The 23,155-nt window shown below is 42.9% G+C and overlaps 1 protein-coding gene across 2 annotated transcripts in view; it reads left to right on the top strand.

Annotated features, from left to right (window-relative positions):
• LOC111867640 (beta-1-syntrophin) overlaps nt 1–23,155 on the top strand; it is a 196,017-nt gene that overhangs the window by 129,575 nt on the left and 43,287 nt on the right. Inside the window, exon 2 of one of the 2 annotated variants that reach the window (XM_023857657.2) lies at nt 20,294–20,482. In XM_023857657.2, the coding sequence (XP_023713425.1) occupies nt 20,294–20,482 (189 nt within the window). Of the gene's footprint in view, nt 1–20,269; nt 20,483–23,155 lie in introns of both variants that reach the window. The other variant, XM_023857655.2, reaches the window with a different exon arrangement.

Raw genomic sequence — 23,155 nt, 5'->3', positions numbered from 1 at the left:
TTCTAGACCCACTAATTCACAGGAAAAAATCTGGTAGCTCCGGGAATCGAACCCAGACCTCTGGATCTGCAGACAGGAATGCTGACCACTAGACCACAGAGGCGGACCATATATTGTGTTTAAGTAAAAGGTAAAGACATCCCTGTAACAGACCGTGGAGGCCTATGTGGTTGTGAGCCGTTGAGGTTCTCACATTTTCTAGACAATCGGCTCACAGATGGCGGTGAGGTTCTCAGCCTTACGCGCCGGCCTCGTAGTTTCCTTATACTCATTTCTGTTATAGCCTGAGTCGACCCCAGGGCCATAGTGCGGCTGGAAGGTTTAGGTCAATTGAAAAATCCAGTGACCTCATCGGGAATCGAACCCGCGACCTTCCGGCTTGTAGCATAGTGCCTCAACCAACTACTCTACCGCGTTCCCCCATATTTTGTGTAGTATTGTGTTGTTTATAATAAATAAAACAATTTAAACTAGAAATTGTGATGAATCATTGTTTTAAAATTGCTGTAAATTGGTGGATAAAGAAAATGGTTCATAGCAGCTTTAACTGTATTTTTCTTCCAATTCGTAGAAGAAATCACAATTGCATGCTCTTTGTGGCTAAGAGGAATATTATGGTGTCATTACAGCACGTCTAAGAAACCCTGGTATATTATTCGTAAAGATTTGTGACAGTGGTCTGTTATTAGAATACAAGACTATATTAATGTTGAGAGGTGTGAGGAATACAGGAAGTCGCATCCATTGAAGGCGCTGCAGCAGCATGAATCAGCAACTACTACCTGATCCAAAACATTCAGTACATACTATACAGTGACTGCAAGCCCCATGCCTTCGTCAGGCTTAATAAAATTGTACTCAGCGTCGGTTTGACTTCTGAACTGATGCTTTGCACTGTAGAGATACAAACGCAATTGCTCTAGTTCAGTTCAGCTGAACACTACACAAGTACGCTAGCGGTCAATGTGTTCTGGACTGACGCTGTACACGGTAGGTACGTCTGTTTCCGTCCCTACACCCCGTAAGTGTCAAGATTAGAATCTCTTTCAGTATTTATGAAATTATGTTAGACTTTTTTGATTTTGTTAGTTATTTTTAAATTTGTATGACGTTTCTGAAGTGTGATCTGTTTCCGTCGTCAGTTATAAAAACTGTTTCAGTTGGGCACGTTACACAGAAATTGTCTCGATCTCTAGTTTTTACACCTGATGGCAGAAGTTGTCCCTTTTCCGAAACGTCATATAATTCTGAATATATCTAAGACCATGTACATTGTTCACCATAATTTTATAATTATCACTATCACTAGACTGTACCTCTCTCTCTCTCTCTTTCCTGTTGCTCCTACTTTGGAGCATAGGGAATCCGCGAAACGATTTGTTTCCCTTCCTTAAGCGTAATACAGTCGGTAGGACTCCTTGGACGGGGGATCAGTTCGTCGCAAGGCCGCTACCTACAGCGGACAACACAAACAGAATAAATACAGTCAGACATCCATGCCTTGAGTGGGATTCGAACCCACGATTCCAGTGTTCGAGCGAGCGAAGACAGGCCACGCGGCCACTGTGATCGGCCCCGGCCTGTAACATAAGTCCACTATTCCAGGATGTAGATATACTCTACATTTAATTTTAACAAACCGCGTAATGGTTTGGGATGCTACGCCATATAATGTGATTGAAATTTGCTGATGTTTCGCAAGAATTTTCTACTTCCATCTTCATGGTCAAAAAGTACACCAAGCAACCATAGTGAAGCAAACAGAGCAAGCGTTATATGGCATTTGACGTTCTAAGTGCAGTGTCTTCTGCCATAGACTGTGTGATGCATTCTACCAGACTAAACGGGGTCCTGTTCGTAGTTTCCGCCGAGAGAACGTATCTCGCAAGGTTTGTGCGAACGACATATAGACGTGCATCCAGGAATAGCTGGGAGTATAGTAATTCAATTCAACTCATTTATTTAAGTGCTTGGCTACGGTAAGAAATCTAATTACTGCAAGCCCTGAAAAAGGGGAGAAGATATAAAAAGATAGCGATAACACAAGATAAATCCAATAAGAAGCTATAGATAGATACTCGTAACACAGGACCAGTGTCCAGATGTACAAAATAAAATCGAGTGTGTCTTGACAGAAGAAACGTTACACATTAAGTAATTAGTGATTTAAAAAGTGAAGACCGCAAGGAAGTGAAATACAAGTTATATTGAAGATGTAAAGGTTCTCACATTGTCAGCAGAAACACATAGCCCCATAGCCAAGCGACTTGTCTTTGAAGTCATTTTAATGGGTTATTTAGCTACATTTTCGGTAGCCATAACACAACGTCTTAAGGTAGGGTTATAGATGAGTAGGTCGTGAGACAGAAGGAAAATATGAATAATAAGGTACGACGGGGGCCCGAAGCCAGGAATGACAGTGCTGGCGAGGGTTAGCAGGAATTTATCAGACAAATAGAAAAAAACGATAAATTAAGAATAAATAAACTGAAATAATTCGTTGTTTAATCGATGTTCTGTCCCGGTATTGGGGAGTGGATGTATAGATCCACTTATTCTTGACCTGGGCACTAGTTGGAGATGAGTGGTCGGCTTCACGCCCCCGCCGCTTTACCCCCGGGGAAAGAGCCCCAGGTACCTATTGTGTAGGAGGTGGGGTGGATCCCAGAGCCAGTCTGGACGACGTGGTGAAGAGAAAATTTTTTCACTATGCCGGGACTCGAACTCTGACTCCTCGGTCGTTGTACCGACAGAGCTATTTTTTTTTAATTCGCTTAGTGGGGGGTGGAGTCCAACTGGGTCCACTCGGCACGGCGGCCACTGATTGGCCTACTGTAGCCTGCCCCAGTGCCACTTTGTCCACCACATATCTCACTTGACCAGACCCCGGGATCGAACGCGGGCCGCCGCGGTGGGAAGCCAGCGACGAACCGTTTGAGCTATGGCGCGGCCTACCGACTCAGCTATCCCAGCTCCTATTGTATTACAGGGTATATACAAAAAAAACGTAATGTATTGGTGATTTAAGTGATTTTAAAGGGAAATTGTGACTAAACGTGATTTAGGGTGTACATGCCATATTTAGACCGTAACCTCCGAGTTAGACGCTACTCCTCTGTATTTAAGAATGACATTCACTGAAATTTGTTACTAAGACACTGATAAAGCTAATGATAAGCTTACAGCGACATAATTACTGCGAAATTCAAGAGCCTACTTTTTTTTTTCACTGGCTCTACAGCCCCCCTTGAGCCCTGGCCTATGATTTTTTAGTTTTATTATAATTTTCACAGACGGAAGGACTCCTTGGATGAGTGATCAGCTCGTCACAAGGCCTCTACCTAAATACAGAACAACACGAACAGAGAGTAAACACATACACATACCAGACATCGATCCCTTATGTGAGAGTCGAAGCCATGATCACGACTTCCGAGCGAGGAAAGACGGTACATGCCTTAGACCGCTCGGCTACCGTGACCGGCCAAGCCCTACTACTAGATGATATCTTACAGCGATGTAGAAGCTGTAGACGATAGCAGATGTAGAACATTTCGAGAAATCGATTAGAGGAAGGAGCCCTTAATGGGATGTCGAGCTCTCGCGAAGGAAGAATACATAAACGTCAGTATAGTGCCTGCACCCAATCAATTTTCAATATGTATAAATAGATAGGTGGTTCTGTATGGGTATGAAACTTGGTCTCTGCCATTAAGGGAGGAACATAGACTGAGGGTGTTTGAGAACAGGGTGTTGACGAGAATATTTGGACCGAAGAGGGATGAAGTGACAGGAGGTTGGAGAAAACTGTATAATGAGGAACTTCATGACTTGTACTCTTCTCCAAGTATAATTAGAATGATCAAGTCAAGGAAGATGAGGTGTAGCACGAAGGGGGGAGAAGAGGAATGCATTTAGGATATTGGTGGGAAAAGCAGAAGGAAAGAGACCACTGAGAAGACCAAGGTGTGGGTAGTTGGACAATATTAAAATGGATCTTAGCGAGATAAGATGAGATGGTATGGATTGGATTGATCTGGCTCAGGATAGGGACCAGTAGAGGGCTATTGTGAACACGGTAATGAACCTTCGGGTTCCATAAAATGCTGGGAAATTTTTGAGTAGCTGCAGATTTGGCTTCTCAAGAAGGGCTCAGCTCCGTAAGTAAGTAAGTATAAAGGGCGTGCCATAGCTCAAGCGGTTAGTCGCTGGCTCCCCACCGCGGCGGCCCGGGTTTGATCTCGGGTCTGATCAAGTGGGATTTATGGTGGACAAGGTGGCGCTGGGGCAGGTTTTCTCCGAGTTCTTCGGTTTCCCCTGCCAATCTTCATTCCACCAATTGCTCCACAATCACCCTCACCTATCATCTGGGATTGGTACAATAGGGCAGAAGTGGCCGCAGTGCAAGGGACTTAGTCCCACCCCACTAGCAATAAAAAGAAAGTATAAATAGATAGGAGTGAAAGTGGAATAAGCACAAGTGGCACAGCCGTTCAGTAAAACGATCAGGACAATCGGCTCACCGTACCCTGGAACCAGAATGTTACGACAGACAGAGCCATACCATGCAGCAAACTTGGGACCATACTTCGAGATAGAAAAGTCGTTTGTGTGTATCCACTGATAAGAAATGTACGGAAGAAATAAGCTTGAAGGGATTTTGAAATACTCAACTTCAGATCCCGCACATAGAAAGATCTACTGGTTGAAGGACAGTTACTTGATACCTGCCATCATAGATGCACGGGGAGCTCATTAAGACCCGTTCTCGGATCAGCAGTTGAGGAAGATAGGTGCACTAACGTGGCCTTAATTGAATTTCAAATATAATGGTCCATGAAGCTGTTACATGATGAGCCTTAGGGACGTAGTGAGATCGAGGTTCATGGGCAGGATATCCTGTAACATGTTGCGCAAATAATAATAATAATAATAATAATAATAATAATAATAATAATAATAATAATAGTTCAGTTTTTATGAATGTGTTGATACGATTGAATTAAAATTATAACAGGTTTCTTATGTGAGCCGAGATAGTGCAGGCGGTATAGCGACTGGCTACTGGCTGACGACCGAAGGGTCGGAGTTCGAGTCCCGGTCGGATCATGATATTTCACTTCTCCATGTCCAGACCGGCTCTGGGGTTCACCCAACCTCCTACCCAGTGGGTACTGAGGGTATTTTCCTCAGGGTAAAGCGACGGGGACGTGAACGTGACCACTTACCTCCAACTAGTTCCGTAAAGTAAAAGAAAAAGTAAAGCTATCCCTCTACCAGGCCGTGAAGGCCCATAGGGTTGTGAGACGTTGAGGGTCCCACATTATCTAGACAATCGGCTCACAGATGGCGGTAAGGTTGTCAGCCTTCCGCACCGGCCACGCTTTACTCCCCAGGAAAATTATTCAATTAATTCCTGGTACTCATTTCTGTTAGAGGCTGAGTCGAGCCCAGGGCCATAGTGCAGCTGGAATGATTAGGTCAATTGAAAAAAATCCAATGACCTCATCGGGACTTGAACCCGCGACCTTCCGGTTTGTAGCATAGCCCCTCAACCAACTACGCTACCGCGTGCCCCCTCCAACTAGTTCCGAGGTCAAGGAAATGTGGATCTATACATCCACTCCCCCATACGTCTTCATGTTGTAGTTCTTAATTACTTAAGCACAGGGACAACTTTACCTTTTACTGTTTTATTATACTACAAACAAAAGATAACGAAAGTCGGTGTAGCGATGGGCTACGGGCTAGACGGGCAGCGTTCAATTCTCAGCAGAGGCAAGATTTCTCTCGTCTCTATAGCTTCAAGTCCGGTTCTGGGGCCCATCCAGCCTCCTATCCAATGCGTACCGTTGGCTCCCTCCCTGAGGGTAAAGCGGCAGGGGCGTGAAGCTGACCACTCACCTTTATCTGGTACCGAGGTCAAGAATTGGTGGAGTTATACCTTCACATACGTCTTCATGGCGTTATAATCAATTAACTAATGACAGGGGAAACTTTACCTTCAACTAAAAAGAGAAACAAAAATTGTGAAAACTAAAATTACGTTAATATGATATAGGAATGAGGCAACTTTCCTTATTAATATATCAGTGTTCTGAGAAATAGTGTAGTAGAACAGTAGAACGATATTACGTGATGTACTAACAATAAAGAGTAATAATAATAAGAGTAATTCGAATAGGGATTGTGAAACTGATGAAGGCGTGTGTATATGGACTGCTTTCACAGTCATTAACTTTAGTGTGAATCCTAAGAACCCTGTGCCATATCTAATGTGCTTTGGAACTGTTTCATGTCCCGCAAGGAATTTCAATTTAGCCATGAAGTAATTTCAGGTCACAACCAGAGTATTATACACATATTCTATGCTACGGTTCAATCTTACGAGAGACTGCAAACATAAAGGTGGAGCTATCTTAGTGTATCTTCCTCTTTGGCCATGTCTCGCTGCAATTAACAGCGTATTTTATCTATTAAACTTTTCTTGAGTTTGTATTTTAACGACGTTGTCTATATCAAGACTATAGCATCGATGATAGGATCGTTAATGAAAGTTGAGCAGTTGATGGAATTAGAATTTGCAGTGGAAACCTATGTAATCACAGAGAACCTGCACAAATGCCACTTTTTTTCTTGGCACTAGAGCCCCAGTGGGCCTAGGCCTACCTCCATGAACTTCTTCGTTCACTTCGGTTTTTCTAGATCTTACACATTCGTTAGGACTCCTTGGGTGGGTGATCAGCTCGTCGCAAGGCCTCTACCTGTAGACAAACACAGAAAAACGCACACAAACATCCATGCCCTGAGTGGGATTCGAACCCACGATCTCGGCTTCCGAGAGAGCGAGGACAGTGCATGCCTTAGACCGCTGGGCTACCGTGACCGGCCAAATGCCACTTTACCGACCACAAATCTCCCATGATCTGACCTGACATCGAACCGGTGACGTTGGGAGACCGGCGACTAATTGCCTGAGCTATATCAGTTCCTAAAACAAACGCTCAAGTGTATACGAGTTTTAGTAGTGAACAGTGATCTGTGCCATGCATTGAGACGTCTGTAATGTTATGTCTAATTATATATGGTATACCTGTGTATGGATGTAAGATTTGAAGCTTTGACGGCGAGTAATTAACGCTCGGACGATAAATTGCGTCATGGTTGAAGCATAATCAAACGTTTCGGAGACTTGATTTGTGTCCCTCTTCGACCATAGTGACGGAGACCCAGGTCTCCGAAACGCTTATGTTCTTATTATTAGCCTTGACGCCTTCACGGTAAGTAACTGAACTAAGATCTCGCGCGGTCAACCGCGTCATACTTTAAATCAGCGTTTCGGAGACTTGTACGTCTGCCGTCGAATCTGATGCTAGAGGGAGAACAAACTTATTACTATTATTGCTAGTGGGGTGTGACTAAGTCCCTTGTACTGCGGCCACTTCTGGCCTATTGTACCAGCCCCAGATGATAAGTGAGGGTTATTGTGGAGCAATTGGTGGAATGAAGATTGGCAGGGGAAGCCGAAGTACTGGGAGAAAACCTGCCCCAGCGCCACTTTGTCCACCAGAAATCCCACTTGACCAGACCCGGGATCGAACCCGTGTCGCCGCCGTGGGACGCCAGCGACTAACCGCTTGAGCTATGGCGCGGCTCTCCCTCAGCCCATAGTCCACTGAATTACTGATATTGTGCGCTTTTTTATCACTGCAGTGAGGTAGGAACACGCGGATTCAGGATACGAGCTGTTTATGTATGTACATTGCTACTATTTTATTCGATCTAAATGAATGGTACACATTGATTGATGATATGCCATTTATTCTATAGTCTATATCTGCAAATTGCCAACTTGAAATGTGTACCATTGAAGTGCATATTGAGCGTCATGTATTAATTGCCTGAAGTGGTTTTGTTATAAGCTGAAGTTCAGTCCTCGCAGTTATCAGCGTATCATTCAGATGAGTCATGCGTCATTTAAGTCTCATTCAGTCTCTTTGAGGGTTTTAGTAGTATTGCCCATTTTCACTCCATCCTACCACATGTTTTTTTTTTTCTGTGGCGCTACAGCCCCAATTTGGGCCTAGGCCTTACTCCATGAAACTCTCCGTTTCACTTCGGTTTTACTAGATCTTAGACATACGGTAGGTCTCCTTGGGCGGGTGATCAGCTCGTCGCAAGGCCTCTACCTGTAGACAAACACAGAAAAACGCACACAAACATTCATGCCCTGAGTGGGATTCGAACCCACAATCCCGGCTTCCGAGCGAGTGAAGACAGTGCATGCCTTAGACCGCTCGGCTACCGTGACCGGCATCCTACCACATGTAGTAGGTAATTTTAAGATTGTAACTGCATTTTTCAGGTATCAATTTTTAACTCTCTAGGTTTTAATATATCATATTGTCTGCAAGAAGATATAAATATAACCTAAGCGTGTAGAAATCGAGGTTTTCAGGATATGAAGACTTTTGTCTTCTGGAATATAAATCCGTGTAGTTTGGTGAAAGAACCGACGTTTCGGAGTAACAAATCTCCTCCACATTCAGGACAACACCCCAGCACGAAGCAGGTAGCACTATTTCTCCGAAACGTCTGTTTAATTTAAACGGACTACACGGCGTTACATCATAGAAGTTAGAACTCTTTATAGAGCTAAGTCAGTTTCGGAGAAAATGTGGACAAATAAGTACGCCGAATCAAAGAAAGCCTTTTCAGAGTTCACAGTTAAAATTTTATAATGTTATGGCAATTCTGGCCTTGATCTATGCGGTCGAAAAATTGGACAGTTAATCGGTCAGACCGTAGGAAAATTGAGCCAACTGGAATTCGGTTCGTGGATTCTTGTTACTGTCCTAAATAAAAAAAAACGAGACGTAGATATACCTTCAGAATTAAAAATATTAATTCAATTAAGTTAGTAAAATAGCAAAAGGAAAACTGTCATTAACATACGTATTTTAAAATTGCTCGGCATTGGGTTCCATTTTCGTCGCCTCCTACGACTCGCAGGGCTACGGTGGAGGTATTCGACCCTGCCTCCACACGGGATTAAATGCAACAGCTGACTTGCCCTGCTTGTAACGTATCGGCACGGTCTGCGTAGAACACACCGTTCCTCTGTTGCAGTGCAATTATTGCCATGGAAACATTCTTATTTGTGAGGCCATTACTTAGAAAACGCTGTTGTGTAGTTGCTTATTTCACTGTCGTTGCGTAGCGATGGGTCTGCATGCCGCAATATACGGTGAGATCATCCTAGTATTTTTTATCTCTCCCATGCCTGATATACGTTTGTCCTCATATCTCATCCATCTTGATTTCGTCATCCTGGTAATGGAATTTAGTAGTGGAACTTTATGCTGTGTTATAATGCAGTTGTGATAAGTTCCGTGGACATAGCACATACGAGTATAATAATGATTAATTATATATTTATTTAGCTGCAAGTATCAGCCATAGGTGTTACCGTCGACTATTTCAGTACATTCATTATCTGTTTTCTGCTGAATCTGTACATTGGACAATGCCTGCATAATGAGTCTTGTCAAATTAGTAACATACATATTCGCAGGAAGCCAATAACGAAGGTATTAAAATACGCGACAGTGGCCTCTATGGCCGATGTATATATAATTAATCACTATTAAGTATGGGTTGTGTCAGCGTAAGTCTTCACAATTCCAAGCATATTTAGTGGAGAATAAATACGAAGCTATCGTTGTCCTCATGCTAAATTAATTATGCACTACGCCATGAAGCCATGTAGGGGAGTGGAGGTATAGCTCCACCATTGACATCGGCGCTAGATGGAGGTGAGTGCTTCACGCTCCGGCCACATTACCCCCGGAGGAAGAGCCCATGCTACCCATTGGATAGGAGGCTGGGTAGGCACCACAGTCGTTATGGCCACTGTGAAGAAGAGAAAGATCTCTTGCCCCAGCTGGGAATCGAACCTCGACCGTCCAGCTGGATTTTGATGAAATTTGCTATTTGATTTTGGTTCGCATCTGTCTGATATAAGCTGGTCACAGTAGCCGCGCGGTCTAAGGCGTGAACTGTCTTCCCTCGCTCTGACGCTGGGATCGTGGGTTCGAATCCCACTAAAGGCATGAATGTTTAGTTTATGTATGCGTTTATTTTGTGTTTATGCTGTCCTGTGTTTAGGTAGATGCCTTGCGACGGGCTGATCACTCACAGGAGTCCTACCATCTGTAAAATGATTACGGAACTGAATAAGAGGCCTGGGCCCTGAATGGGCTGGATGTGCCATTGAAAGAAAACATAAATATTTATTGTGCAACATGTTTATGCGTGTCTGTGCACTGGAATCAAGCTCAGTGAAATATGCGATATCAGAACACGTCTGGAGCAGGCGTGTATTGCAGTTTGGAATTCCGGGGACAGCGTTCCGTCATTGTTTTTGTATGTCAAACCGCATCTGGCAGTTAAGGAAGGGTTGTTTTTTATGCCGTCTTGCTTGACATTAGCAAGTCAAAACTGCGTGCCATAATGCAGGTTCGATATTATCGGACTGAGAACGTTTTATGTAGTGAACATAATCTGTCATGCCAGTTAACTGATCCGCTTTTTATTTCGAAATCAAATCAGTGGCTACGTTATAAAGAGTCGATTATCGTAATTATATAACTACATTATTTCGTAACCCATAATATTCCTATGATGGATTTGATTTAATTTCGTTCGTCGGCACCAGTGTCGTGGTAAAAACGTTAAGTATTTCATTTTGTTAATCAGTTAAGGGCCGGTCACGGTAGCCGAGCGGTCTAAGGCATGCACTGTCTTCGCTCGCTCGGAAGCCGGGATCGTGGGTTCGAATCCCACTCAGGGCATGGATGTTTGTGCGTTTTTCTGTGTTTGTGTACAGAGAGGCCTTGCGACGAGGTGATCACCAGCCCAAGGAGTCCTACCGTATGTGTAAGGTCTAGTAAACCGAAGTGAACGGAGTTCATGGAGGTAGGCCTAGGCCCACTGGGGCTGTAGCGCCAAGGAAAAAAACATCAGTTAAGGACCACGTCATGAAGATACATGGGAGAGTGGAGGTATAGCTCTTTCCATGCATAAGCTCAGATCAAGTCCCTGACTTTTTTTAGTGGCACTTGGAGCCCATTCAGGGTCCTTGCCTCTTGTTCAGTTTCATAATCCTCTTCACACATTCCGTGGGATTCCTTGGACGCATGATCATTTCGTCGCAGGACAGAATAAACGCATACACCAAATTTTCATGCCTTGAGTGGGGTTCGAACCCACGATCCCAGCGTCCGAGCTTCATGCCTAACACCGCGCGTTTACTGTAAGCGGCCCCGGACGCTTTACCCCCTCGAAACTACAAAAAAATAGAATGAAAGACCATATATCACATACATAAAACATAAAATTATAACTAAATAAAAATATTGACTCTGTGTCAGGGTTATTGAATTATTCTTGAAAGTCTAACATGTGCTCTGCTCCATAGACTGGAGCCTCCGTCCTTCAGATAAAGATAGAACTAGTCATTGTCCTTAAAACATTATTTTAAATAAAAACGATGGTTAATGTCCTAAAAGTTAATAATTGTATTAATATACCACCGCCGAGAACTTATTTACTAGTCAATTGTAAAGGGTTAAGCACTACACTTGGGATGACTTAATTTTTGGACTTTACCATCATGTCTTATTCTTATAAAAGACAGCGTTTCGGAAATTAGATCTGTTTCCGCCCTCAGGTGGAAGGGTGGATAGACGTATCCAGTTGGGTCCGTTAGAGAGACGCAATCTCAATCATGACTTCCCCATCCATTCACCTGAGGACAGAAACAGATCAAGTTTCCGAAATGTTGTATTCTCTCAGATTACAGGAGGATGGACAAAGTCCAGAAACTCGGCGATTTAGAATTAAATATACTGTTCTGAGTTTCCACCAGGTGTAGCACTTGCAGCTGGGGGTACAGTTTGTAAGATACCAGAAATTAAATTTGCTGTTAGTTTTGAACGAATATATAGAGTTTATATGTTCAGACATCGTCTTATAAACTCGTTATATATTCCACTGTATCAGTCATCAGTGGTGACTGACGTTCTGAACCAACCTGTAGTGCTGAGAAATCTCATCTTTCATTTTCATGGACCCAGTAATTCGTTTTCATGTGAATGTGTCCTCTATTGAAATTGCCGAGCTTTGTTGGATTGTTCCTTTATGAAAGCATTTGTGATGAATATACCCCTTGTTTCACTACACCTAATTTGTCTTGTACTGCAGGTTAAGTGGTGCATCTTGTTTTGTAGTTGTGTTTCCCACTCTTTTTGAATGAGACTTTTTTGTGTAACAATTTGATGAGTTCATGATACAGGGTGGGCTTTTGTTGCAGATTATCCATATTTTACTCATATTTTTACATGAATGTCTCCTTGTGTGCATTTATATTACAATTTAGCGCCTTTAAACCTCATTCAGTAATTTCATTATTGTTAAAACATGTTTTACTGCTTTTACTAGATTATAATCTAGTAAAAGCAGTAAAACATGTTTTAACAATAATGCTTTATCTTACATGTAATAAGAATTCTGTAAACATTTTTCATGCATGAAGAAAGCCGTTTTCTGGGATGTGGCGCCGTGTAGATATTGTGTTAACCGACGTTTCGGAGGAATGTATCGTCTCCATCTTCAGGGTAGAAGAAAACACCCGCTATCGAAGAGCCAGCATGAGCAGGTGTTGAAATTAGTCTGCCAGCGATGGGGGCTATACTTTCCTCCGAAACGTCGGTTAACACAATATCTAAACGGCGCCACACCCCAGAAGACGGATTTCTTCATAGTCACCGCCGTGAAAACCTCAAATCATACATTTTTCATGCATGTTCATTTTTTAAGAACAAGAAAAGTTTTGAAACCTAATGGGAATACTACAAATATTTTTTTTCCTTGGCACTACAGCCCCAGAGGGCCTAGGCCTACCTCCATGAACTTCTCCGTTCACTTCGGTTTTTCTAGATCTTACACATTCGGTAGAAGTGGTAAAAGGTAAAAGTTAATTTGTCGTCGTGCTTAATTAGTTAAGCACCACGCCATGAAGACGGGTATGGAGGTATTGATTACGTATTCTTAACCTCTGCACTAGATGGAGGTGAGTGGTCAGCTCACGCCCCTGCCTCTTTGCCCCGGGGAAAGAGCCCGCGGTCCCCATTGGATAGGAGGTTGTGTGGACCCCAGAGCCGGTCTGGAAGACATAGAGAAGTGAAAATTCTTGCCCCACCGGGACTCGAACTACGACCCCTTGGTCGTCCAGCCCGTAGCCAGTCGCTATACTGACTACGCTATTCCGGCTCTTCTAGACGCTGTAGAAGAGAGAAAAATCTCTTTCCTCTACGGGAATCGAATGCGGACTCTTCGGCCGTCCAAACATAGTCCGTCGTTATAACGACTTCGCTGTCATGCAAGACATTGTAACGTAGGCGACTGTTTGTAAGCCGAAACATGTATAACAAAATATTGGTGCATACTTTTTACCGTAATTGATTGAAGTCAAATATATGGCAATTGCTAAGGCCGTGCCATTGCTCAGTTGGTTATTCGCCTGCTTCCCACCGTGGCGACCCGAGTTCGAGCCCAGGTCAGGTCATATGTTATTTGTGATGGACAAAATGACACTGGGGCAGGTTTTCTCCTGGTATTTCTGTTCCCCCTGTCAGTTGCTCCACACTGACCATCATCTGTCATCTCAGACTCTGTGCAGTGGGCAGTAGCGGGCGCAGTACCAAGTGGACTGAGTCTTACCCCAGTAAGAATAATATGGCAGTTGCTGGGTCTTCATTAAATGACTCTGAATCAATCTGAGTCATTGCTGAATCATTGGAATGTCAAGGTGACATATCTTTGCGGATATGACTCCTTATAGCTTGGTAGTCTTGAACGGGTACACTGAAGATAGACGTATCAGATTCCTCCGAAATGTTATCAAATATCTACCAGACTACACGGTATCACATGCCAGTTTACAGTAATATTCATATTAATCATCGTTAGAAACTCAAACCTCAAGCATATTATTTAATATGAGTGGGTTATTTTCAGTTTTTGACCCCATTTTTATTCGGATCCATGGGTAAGCGGAAGTGAGCAGTGAAATATCGGTGTTTAGTTTATCCTTTCCGTCCGTGTCTTATTTCTTCTATGATAGTTTCTTTTTTTTTTTTTTACTGGCTCTATAGCCCCCTTGGGTTCTGGCCTCTGATTTTTCGGTTTCATGATCATTTTGCAGACGGTAGGACTCCTTGGACGAGTGATCAGCTCGTCGCAAGGCCTCTGTCTAAACACAGGACTACAAAAACACAGAATAAACACATACACACACACCAAACATCTTTGCCTTGTGTGGGATTCAAACCCACAACCCCCTCTTCCGAACGAGGGAAGACAGTACATGCCTTAGACCGCTCGGCTACCGAGACCGGTCGCTGTTTGAATATCTGCGCGAATGTAGAAGGGAAACAAATGAGAAATAGGCGTCCTCCATAGCGCAGTACGTCGCACTATGTTGTTATTGATATCGCTCTTCACAGAGAGAAATGTGCAATCAACCGTAATGAAATGTTACAGGGAATTCAGTCGGAAAAGTAAATTAACGTATATACTGAATAGGACTCACCTCCTTCTAGTGCCGATGTCAAGAAAACGTGGTTCTATACATCCACTCCCTCACGCCTTCATGGTGTAGTGCTTAATTGGTTAAGCACAGGAACAACTTTACTGAATAGAAGGAGTGTAAATGGAAATTCATTACCTTGGTTGAACAGAGGAGTCAAATTATTGTTTCTTTGTTGGATTTGAGGTTCTCACAGCGGTGATCATGATGACTGCTATCTTGTAGGAGGTGGCGCCATCTAATCAGTTTACCAGCGTTTCGGAGGAGCGTATTGCCTTCATCTTCAGGACCCATTATATGTTAAACAAGAAATGAGCAAGAAATAAGAAAGTAACCTGCGTTTTACTCGTTGCTTGCTTCATATATGTTCAAAGAGAGTTCGTTTCCCCGAAACGTCGGTGAACTTATTTCTGACTACACTGGGTCTTATCTCAGAAGGTAGTATTCTTAACGTTTATTGGTTCTTCTAGTTACGCTAATGTTTGAAGTGGTTGGATTTTAATTCTTTTATCTCTTCTCTTTCGATTTAATCGTTATAAATGGTTAGCAAAGCAAAAGGAAATAATTAATCCCGAGATATAGTGGCTGTAATTTCTGTTTTTTTTTTTCCGTAGAAGTTCGTTCGTGTTCTTTGCAGTACAGATATTGAATTTTGGAGCAATGTTGATTTGTCAGTGAAATAATCTAGCAGTCCCAAAAATATATGGGAACAAAAATATCTGTAAAATTAACGTGAAAGTCCTCTCTGTATTCACTCTTTTTAAATGGACCTGGAGCTTAGTGCATTTAATATTGAAAGTCAAATAAAAAACTCTATTTCATATTGTAAAGTAGTTCTATTATTTGTTCCTGGAAGCAACTTCTATGTAAGTACGTAATCATTTATTTACCTTACTGTTTATGTCATTCTGTTCTAAATACGGATGTCTACAGCCCGTGCTTTTTGACCTGGCCGCATTGTCTGCGCGGTAGGAGAACTGAGAGTAAAGCTAGACTTGGTGGGATAGCGGTAGCAGTTTCATTGTATGAGAGAGGGAGGGAGAGATAGGCACTGTAGCTAAGGCCCTGTTGTAACCCTTACACACCATTCCTTACATCCACTGGCGGACTCCACCAAATCCACTGCTCACTCTGTCGGGAACGGCCAGGTCTAAATAAACGCACTGTAGTTGTTGCTTCCTGTAGAGAATGCACTTTGTAGTGTAGGCTTGTTGTTATTTGTATATCTGCATTGGTTATATGTTAGTAGCTTGGCCTCATGCATGTTTATATAAGGTTGTTCAACCATTTTTATACTTAGTTCGTGTGCCTGTGCTCTACTGCCTATATAACCCAGTCTTACCCCCCCCCCCTCCCCCACAGAAGTTTCTGTTGGCATTGCCCATCCAAGTACTTGGCCTGACAATGAAGTTCGCGAACTCATAGCCGTAAACATGCTACATATACCTCATTGCTGAATATCACTGTGGTCGCCTTCAAAGTACTCACTCCCCTTGTGAAGCTATGCACCGATGCCAGCTCCTAGTCCACCTTTCAAAACAATTTTGGAAGTGGTTTCTTGGAATGACCTTCAGAGCTGCCGTCGTATTACTCCTGTTGTCATCAATGTCAGCAGAATGCCTTCCTTTCAATATTTCCTTTATCTTCTGGAACAAAAATAAGTTCATGCAAACTTGCACTAACATCTGTCTGATTTCGCCTCCACTCTTGCCAAGTTTAACAAGAAATGTAATGTTCTTTCATTGGTCTAATTCAAGCTCCGTCATTCTCGCGACGGCACACCAGAACACGCTCAGACAATAATAGACGCCACTCAGAAAGAGACTGCCATAGATCAACAACAACACAGCTTTTCATGTCATGCAGGTGTCTGTGAAATGTTTCAATTACAGTATCTGAGACCGTACTGAAACACATCTTGCTGCAGTGTGCAGGTACAGAGGATAAGACCATCTGCTCTACGAACCATAGTACGTCACACGTTGTGTAGGCAGCCGTACGGAAGAAAATTCCCCTGTAACTATGTTCAAATTTCGTACCAGCGTATAAATACCAGAAGTATGTTGTAAATATAATCTAGTAACTTTCGAATGAACCGGTCACGGTAGCCGAGCGGTCTAAGGCATTTACTGTCTTCACTCGCTCGGAAGCCGGGATCGTGGATTCGAATCCCACACAAGGCATGGTTGTTTGGAATATGTTTATTCAGTTTGTGTTGCCCTGTGTTTAGGTAGAGCCCTTGCGATGAGCTGATCACTCGTCCAAGGAGTCTGTAAAATAATCATGAAACTGAAAAATCGGAGGCCAGGGCCCAGGGGTGCTGTAGAGCCTATGGGGGAAAAAGGATACAAAATTTCTAATTATAACGTAATGGTATACGTCATAACTGAAGATGACGCACCCTAGTTACAGTACTAGATGGAGTTTAGTCCATAACCTTCTGTGAATAGACTGTATGTTCCTGACTTGATGAGTATTTTACAAGCTGAACCACAATCTGAACATTACCATACATTTCGTGTGCGTATTTTAGTCACTGCATGAATACCGTATTCATACTAATAACACGGATTCCAAAATTAGATGTCAGTTCCTCTAACAACTCGGGTACTGTCGTCTGACATCCACTGTATTAGCTGGAGCTAAATATCGAATGATTGCTGTATGCCCTTCGTATGTTTTGACATAAGAACAACGTACAAGATTGCATTAAATAGCAATTCTTATGGACGGATTTCCCTGGAGATCGACGGAGCTCACGCCATTCGGTAGATAAATCTACTCTTGTGATACATAGCGTGTCTTATTTACATATGATAAACCGTCGTTCTTAACTATGTTTACATATTTATACGTTATTCATTGAAAAATTTAGAAACATTAAATTTATAAAGCTACGTGGTTTGTCGTAAGTAATGTAAATAAACTTTACATTCCGGGAATACGGCTGTAGTGTTCTTTTCTAAGACATGGTGTAAAAAAGTAAAGCTATCCCTGTAACATGCCGTAGATGTCCATAGGGTTGTGAGACGTCGAGGCTCCCACATTTTCTGCACAATCGGCTCACAGATGGCGGTGAGGTCAGTCTTACCCACCGGCCGCTATTTTTCCCCACGAAGATTCCTAGTACTCATTTCTGTTAGAGGCTGAGTCGACCCCAGGGCCATAGTGCGGATGGAATTATTAAGTCAATTGAGAAATTCAGTGACCTCATAGCGAATCGAACCCGCGACCTTCCTGCTTGTAGCATAGAGCCTCGACCAACTACGCTATCGGGGATAAACCCTTAAATGGCTGTAACAGTATATTTCAACACCTGTTGAAGGGACCAGTGGAGGACTCTTGTGAACACGGTAATAAACCTTTGGGTTCCATAAAATGCTGGGATATTCTTGAGTAGCTGCAGAATTGGCGGCTCCTCCAGAAGGGCTCAGCTCCATGAGTGAGTAAGGAAGGTTAAATAAAACAAACTAACTCCGTGGTTTTAGTCCACAAGCGAACTATACCGACCGATCGACCGCCGCTTGTCGGCGAATTTAGTGCCAACTTTTGCGGATAGAGGGTGTCGCGTGGTCAGCACAACGAATCCCCACGGCCGTTAATTTCGGTTTTCTAGACCGGAGCCTCTATTTCCTTGAAATAGCTCCTCAATTATCCTCACGAGGCTGTGTGGACCCCGTTCCAGACCCACTACTTCTCAGAAAAAATCTGGTAGCGCTGGGAATCGAACCCGGACCTCGGGATGTGTAGCCAGGAACTCTGACCGCTAGACCACAGAGACGGAGGCTTTTTGAAATAGGTAAACAATGTTATTGTTTAAAATTGCGTTTCCTTCACACTTCGTTAATGTCTGACAGTTGTGTGTTTTTTTTTTTTGGTCGTCACCTTCACATTCACTTATTTGTCCACACCATGTTTCTGCCTCACTCGGACATTATCACGCATGTTAACTGTGTGATGATGCTTCACAAAATTGGCTCTTGCTGAGAGAAGCGTAGTTAAACAAATCATGAAGAATAATTATATATTCTGGGATATAACGCCTTGTAGTCCGTTGAAAGTCAACCGATGTTTCGGAGTAACATCGCTTCCATCTTCAGGGCCGAAGAACAAGCCGAGCAAGGAACCAGCATGAAAGCAGGTGGCAAGGAGAGCCCTGGTTTCTTGCTCGGCTTGTTTTTCGATCCTGAAGATGGAAGCGACAATCAAGTTGTGTACCATAACTTGATATGGTTACGTGATTTACAGTTCATATATGAATGCCTGATGATGACCTATATATAGGTCGAAACATGTAGCACAAAATCTATGCATATATAAATAAATACATGCTCGTTTTCGTTTGAGAAATGACCTCTTTCATTTATTGTTGTGTCGACGGCCGTGTTCATAAATTCCATACACACAACGGGATGCAATCCATAAAGGTGTACTTCGACCACAAATATCGGGTGTCCGGTTAAAAGGTATCCAAAAATAAAAAAAAATTATCCCGGAAATTGATTGTCATACACGTATCCGGTTTATGTCATCGGAAAGGAAAACCTTGTAAGTTTTCTTTTTTCATGTCCTGCTTACCCGCATGCGTCCGCCACGTTTCTGCCACCATGTTAGGAATCACGTGGACAGAGTGATGGCTGGGAGATAGATCGGTAGAAGTTGATCAATTGCTAGGATCGCCAGATTTAACCCCACTGAATTTTTTCTTGTGGGGTTATGTGAAGAACACTGTCTATCAGGTTAAGATCAGTGACCTGCAACACATGAAAGCCCGCATAAAGGGCGCTGGGGCTATGTTAACACCAAACATGCTGGATCGTCTGGATATTTGTCGTGCCACCAAGGGAGCCCACAATGAAATTTATTGAGAAAGTTATATATTCAGAAATAACTTTGATAATTTCCCTTTGTAGTTGTGTAACCCATAAATGTGTATAGTAAAAGGTTTCTGAGATATAATTATTTTATTTTGGATACCTTTCACCCTGACACTCTGTATATACTACAGGTTATAACAAATTTTCAACCTCCAAGAAATAGTATTTGGTTTTTAACTATGGTCACAAATCTTTTAACAATTCAAGCACTGATTTCAAAGATTTTAATTAAAGTTGTTTTGTGTGATAGAAATACAGTTAAATTAATTAATTAATGTACCTGGTTATGGCTTTGTGAACAGAAATATGTTGTGAACTCGTAAGTGGTAGAATGTATTTAGGTTAACACCTCCATGCATTTGAAGGTTGTGGTTTGCTGTTAGTATCCTTTACATAGTTGAACGACTTGTGTGCTGCTAGATAATTTCTAATTTGTTAGTTTATTGTACGCTATATTTGTTAAGTTTTGTTTTTGCTTTTTGTACTTACCGTTATTTTTTTTTCTGGACAGTATGTATTCTTTGTAATTCCTATTTTTTGTCGTTGTTATTTTGCTTCTGCATGCTCGGTTTCTTCTCTTTCTCTGTGTATGTCACCGCTGTGATTGGCTGCCTACCTGCATTCTGCCTGCCACTACTACTACTACTACTACCACTACTACCAACATTACTACTCAAAAAACTACTACTGCCATCTTGCTGGCACTGATGATCATCTACCTTGCGTCCGTCGGCTCGTCCAGTGGTGACTTCGTTCTATGTTACAGTCAAGTACCTTCGAGAAGTGACACCGTATTTCCGTAAGGCGAGTATCATCTCAGAAGTTGGATGGGAACTCCAAAGGGGGTTCTTGTCCGGAGCTCCCCCGAGTCCGCACTCGCCCCAGCGAGCCGACACACGTTATCTGCCCCTCCAACTCTGCTACCTCGTAAGAAATTACAGACACACCGATCCAGGTAAGTGTTTAATTTTGGTAATTATTATTATTATTATTATTATTATTATTATTATTGTTATGGCTCTACAACCCTTTGTTGGGCCTTGGCCCTATACACAGTCGGTAGGACTCCTTGGACTTGGGATCAGCCCGCCTTAAGGCCTCTGCCTACACAGAACAACGCAAACAAAATAATCGCACATTGTACAGATATCTGTTACTTGATTGGGATTCGAACCCACGATCCCAGCGTTCGAGAGAGCGAGAACAGTTTATGCCTTAGACCGCGCGCCCACTGTGATCGGCTGTATACTTTGATAGTGAAGATAATACGGAATATTATTTTGTTTTGTTGCGGTTAACACAAAATGTTACTTAATATTGTCACGTGTATGAGTGACTGTAGACGGAGTTTGGATTGGTAATTGAATTTATTGGCAACTTACAGATCGTAACTTCAATTAACTATAGTACCATCGCCAATTCCCACACTATTCAATTCAGTACAACACGTGTGAAGTTTTTTCAGTCTGTTGTATCTTCGCCTGTTGTCGCCTGGTAACGGCTTCAACACCGAAGCTTCCTCAACTTCCGTGTTGACGTCCTTTCTGGCCGGCGACTGTCTCACAATTAATTCATACTCTTCTAAGTGCCGTCTCAAGAATCTCTCGTAATCGCACCTGCTCCTCGTTATGTAACATCGGCGTGGACAGCACAGAAAACACCACTTCCAACTGTTCTTTTGTTGCGTGCGTGTCTCTTTCAGAGATTACTTAGGAACGGTCGTTGTTTTCAAAAGCCACCAGCAATTATTTCTTATTATTATTATTGGAGGGTGTGGGTTTCCCCATGCACCGCGACTAATAGTTTATTGTACGTCCCTCTTTGATATTCTACCAGTCGCCATACCCTGCCGGTACTCGTGCTCGCTATCTGTCCCGTTCAGCCAGCGAAGCTGGCAGTGGTTCCCGATACTTCCCCATCTACCGGAGGCATTGGAAACTACTTGGGCGGGAAACTTTTGCCTAATTTTGTTCAGAGGTCTCCTAGAGACATGAGGATCTTTTACGTGCCGTAAATCTACGACAAAGGACCCACGGCTTAAAGTCTCTCCCGGAGGACTTGTTCCCTGAATTTTTCCGCCCTTAAAAATTCCACGACCTCCGCCGGGTTTGAACCCGCGTACCTTGAGTCATGAGGTGGGAACGGAGGCTAGCAGCAACTATTGTATAGCTGCTACCTTCATGGTCGTTGCCTAGTAACGGGTTTACATACCACAGTATTTTAACACTGATATACAGTTCATTAAACGGCCTGATGTGTAGGAGAGGTATGAAATGTTTGCCATAAGGAATTTTTATTTTTATAAGTAAAATCTAAACTAAACCTTAAAAATGGGGGATATATTTGACATAATATTCCTTATTACTCCAATAATTCGCAATAGTCTCTGCATATGTTAGGGTTGTAGTAGCGGCTCCACTAAACAATTGTTTATTGTTTTGAGCACTACAGAGGAGCCTTTCTTGTTTGACAGTGGGCTGGAATTCTTGTGCCGTTAAATCATGAAAAGCGAAGTGGACGAGTCATCTATATAAATAATAAAGAAAATATTGCACACACTATAAGCCTTCATATAATTTCATTGTCACAGGTAATTGGAAGTGTACTGGGGAAATAGTGCTACATATATCGTAATATGGAACAGTGTTCCACTTTACCTTCATCAAGTATTCCACATCAGCCATTAAATTATAATTTCCCACCACAGTCATTTATCAGGAACTGTTTTGCGTTATTCTCCAAAACGAGTGAGATTTCAGGTTCTCATCACGGTAAAGGTAAAGGTATTGGCCGCGCCATAGCTCAAGCGGTTAGTCGCTGGCTTCCCACCGCGGCGGCCCGGGTTCGATCCCGGGTCTGGTAAAGTGGGATTTGTGGTGGTGGACAAAGTGGCGCTGGGGCAGGTTTTCTCCGAGTACTTCGGTTTCCCCTGCCAATCTTCATTCCAACACTTGTTCCACAATCACCCTCACCTATCATGTGGGGCTGGTAGAATAGGCCAGAAGTGGCCGCAGTACAAGGGACTTAGTCCCACCCCAATAGCAATAAAAAGAAAGTAAAGCTATCCCTGTAATAGATCGTGGAGGCCCATGTGGTTGTGAGCCGCCGAGGCTCCCACAGTTTCTAGACAGTCGGCTCACAGATTGCGGTAAAGGTGTTAGTCTTCACCCCGACCGCCCTTTACTCCCCAGGAAGATCCTGGTACTCATTTCTGTTAGAGGCTGAGCCGATCCCAGGGACATAGTGCTGCTGGAAGGATTAGGTCAATTGAAAAAAGAAAAATCCAGTGACCTCATCGACAATCGAACCCGCGACCCTCCGGTTTGTAGTAGAGTTCTTCAACCAGCTACGCTACCGCATCCTGTGACTGTAAATACGAGGGGGGGGACCCAAAAATAACCGGAATTTATTTTTGTTATTTTTTATTTTTGCATTTTTATTGAACTGTATATTAGTCCCCTTCAAAGTATTGTCCATGTGCATTAATGCACTTGTCCCAACGCCTTTGCCACTGCTCAAAACAGTGCTGGAATTCTTGAGGCTGGATACTGTTCAAAGCCTTTAGCGTGTTTTCTTTGACTTCATCCACATCACGGAATCGCTTTCCTTTCAGACTTCTCTTCATCCG

The sequence above is a fragment of the Cryptotermes secundus genome, unplaced genomic scaffold (genome assembly GCF_002891405.2).
Source record: "Cryptotermes secundus unplaced genomic scaffold, Csec_1.0 scaffold548, whole genome shotgun sequence".
NCBI lineage: Eukaryota > Metazoa > Arthropoda > Insecta > Blattodea > Kalotermitidae > Cryptotermes > Cryptotermes secundus.
Note: the sequence above shows the minus strand (reverse complement) of the source record. Positions and strands in the feature narration are given on the sequence as shown.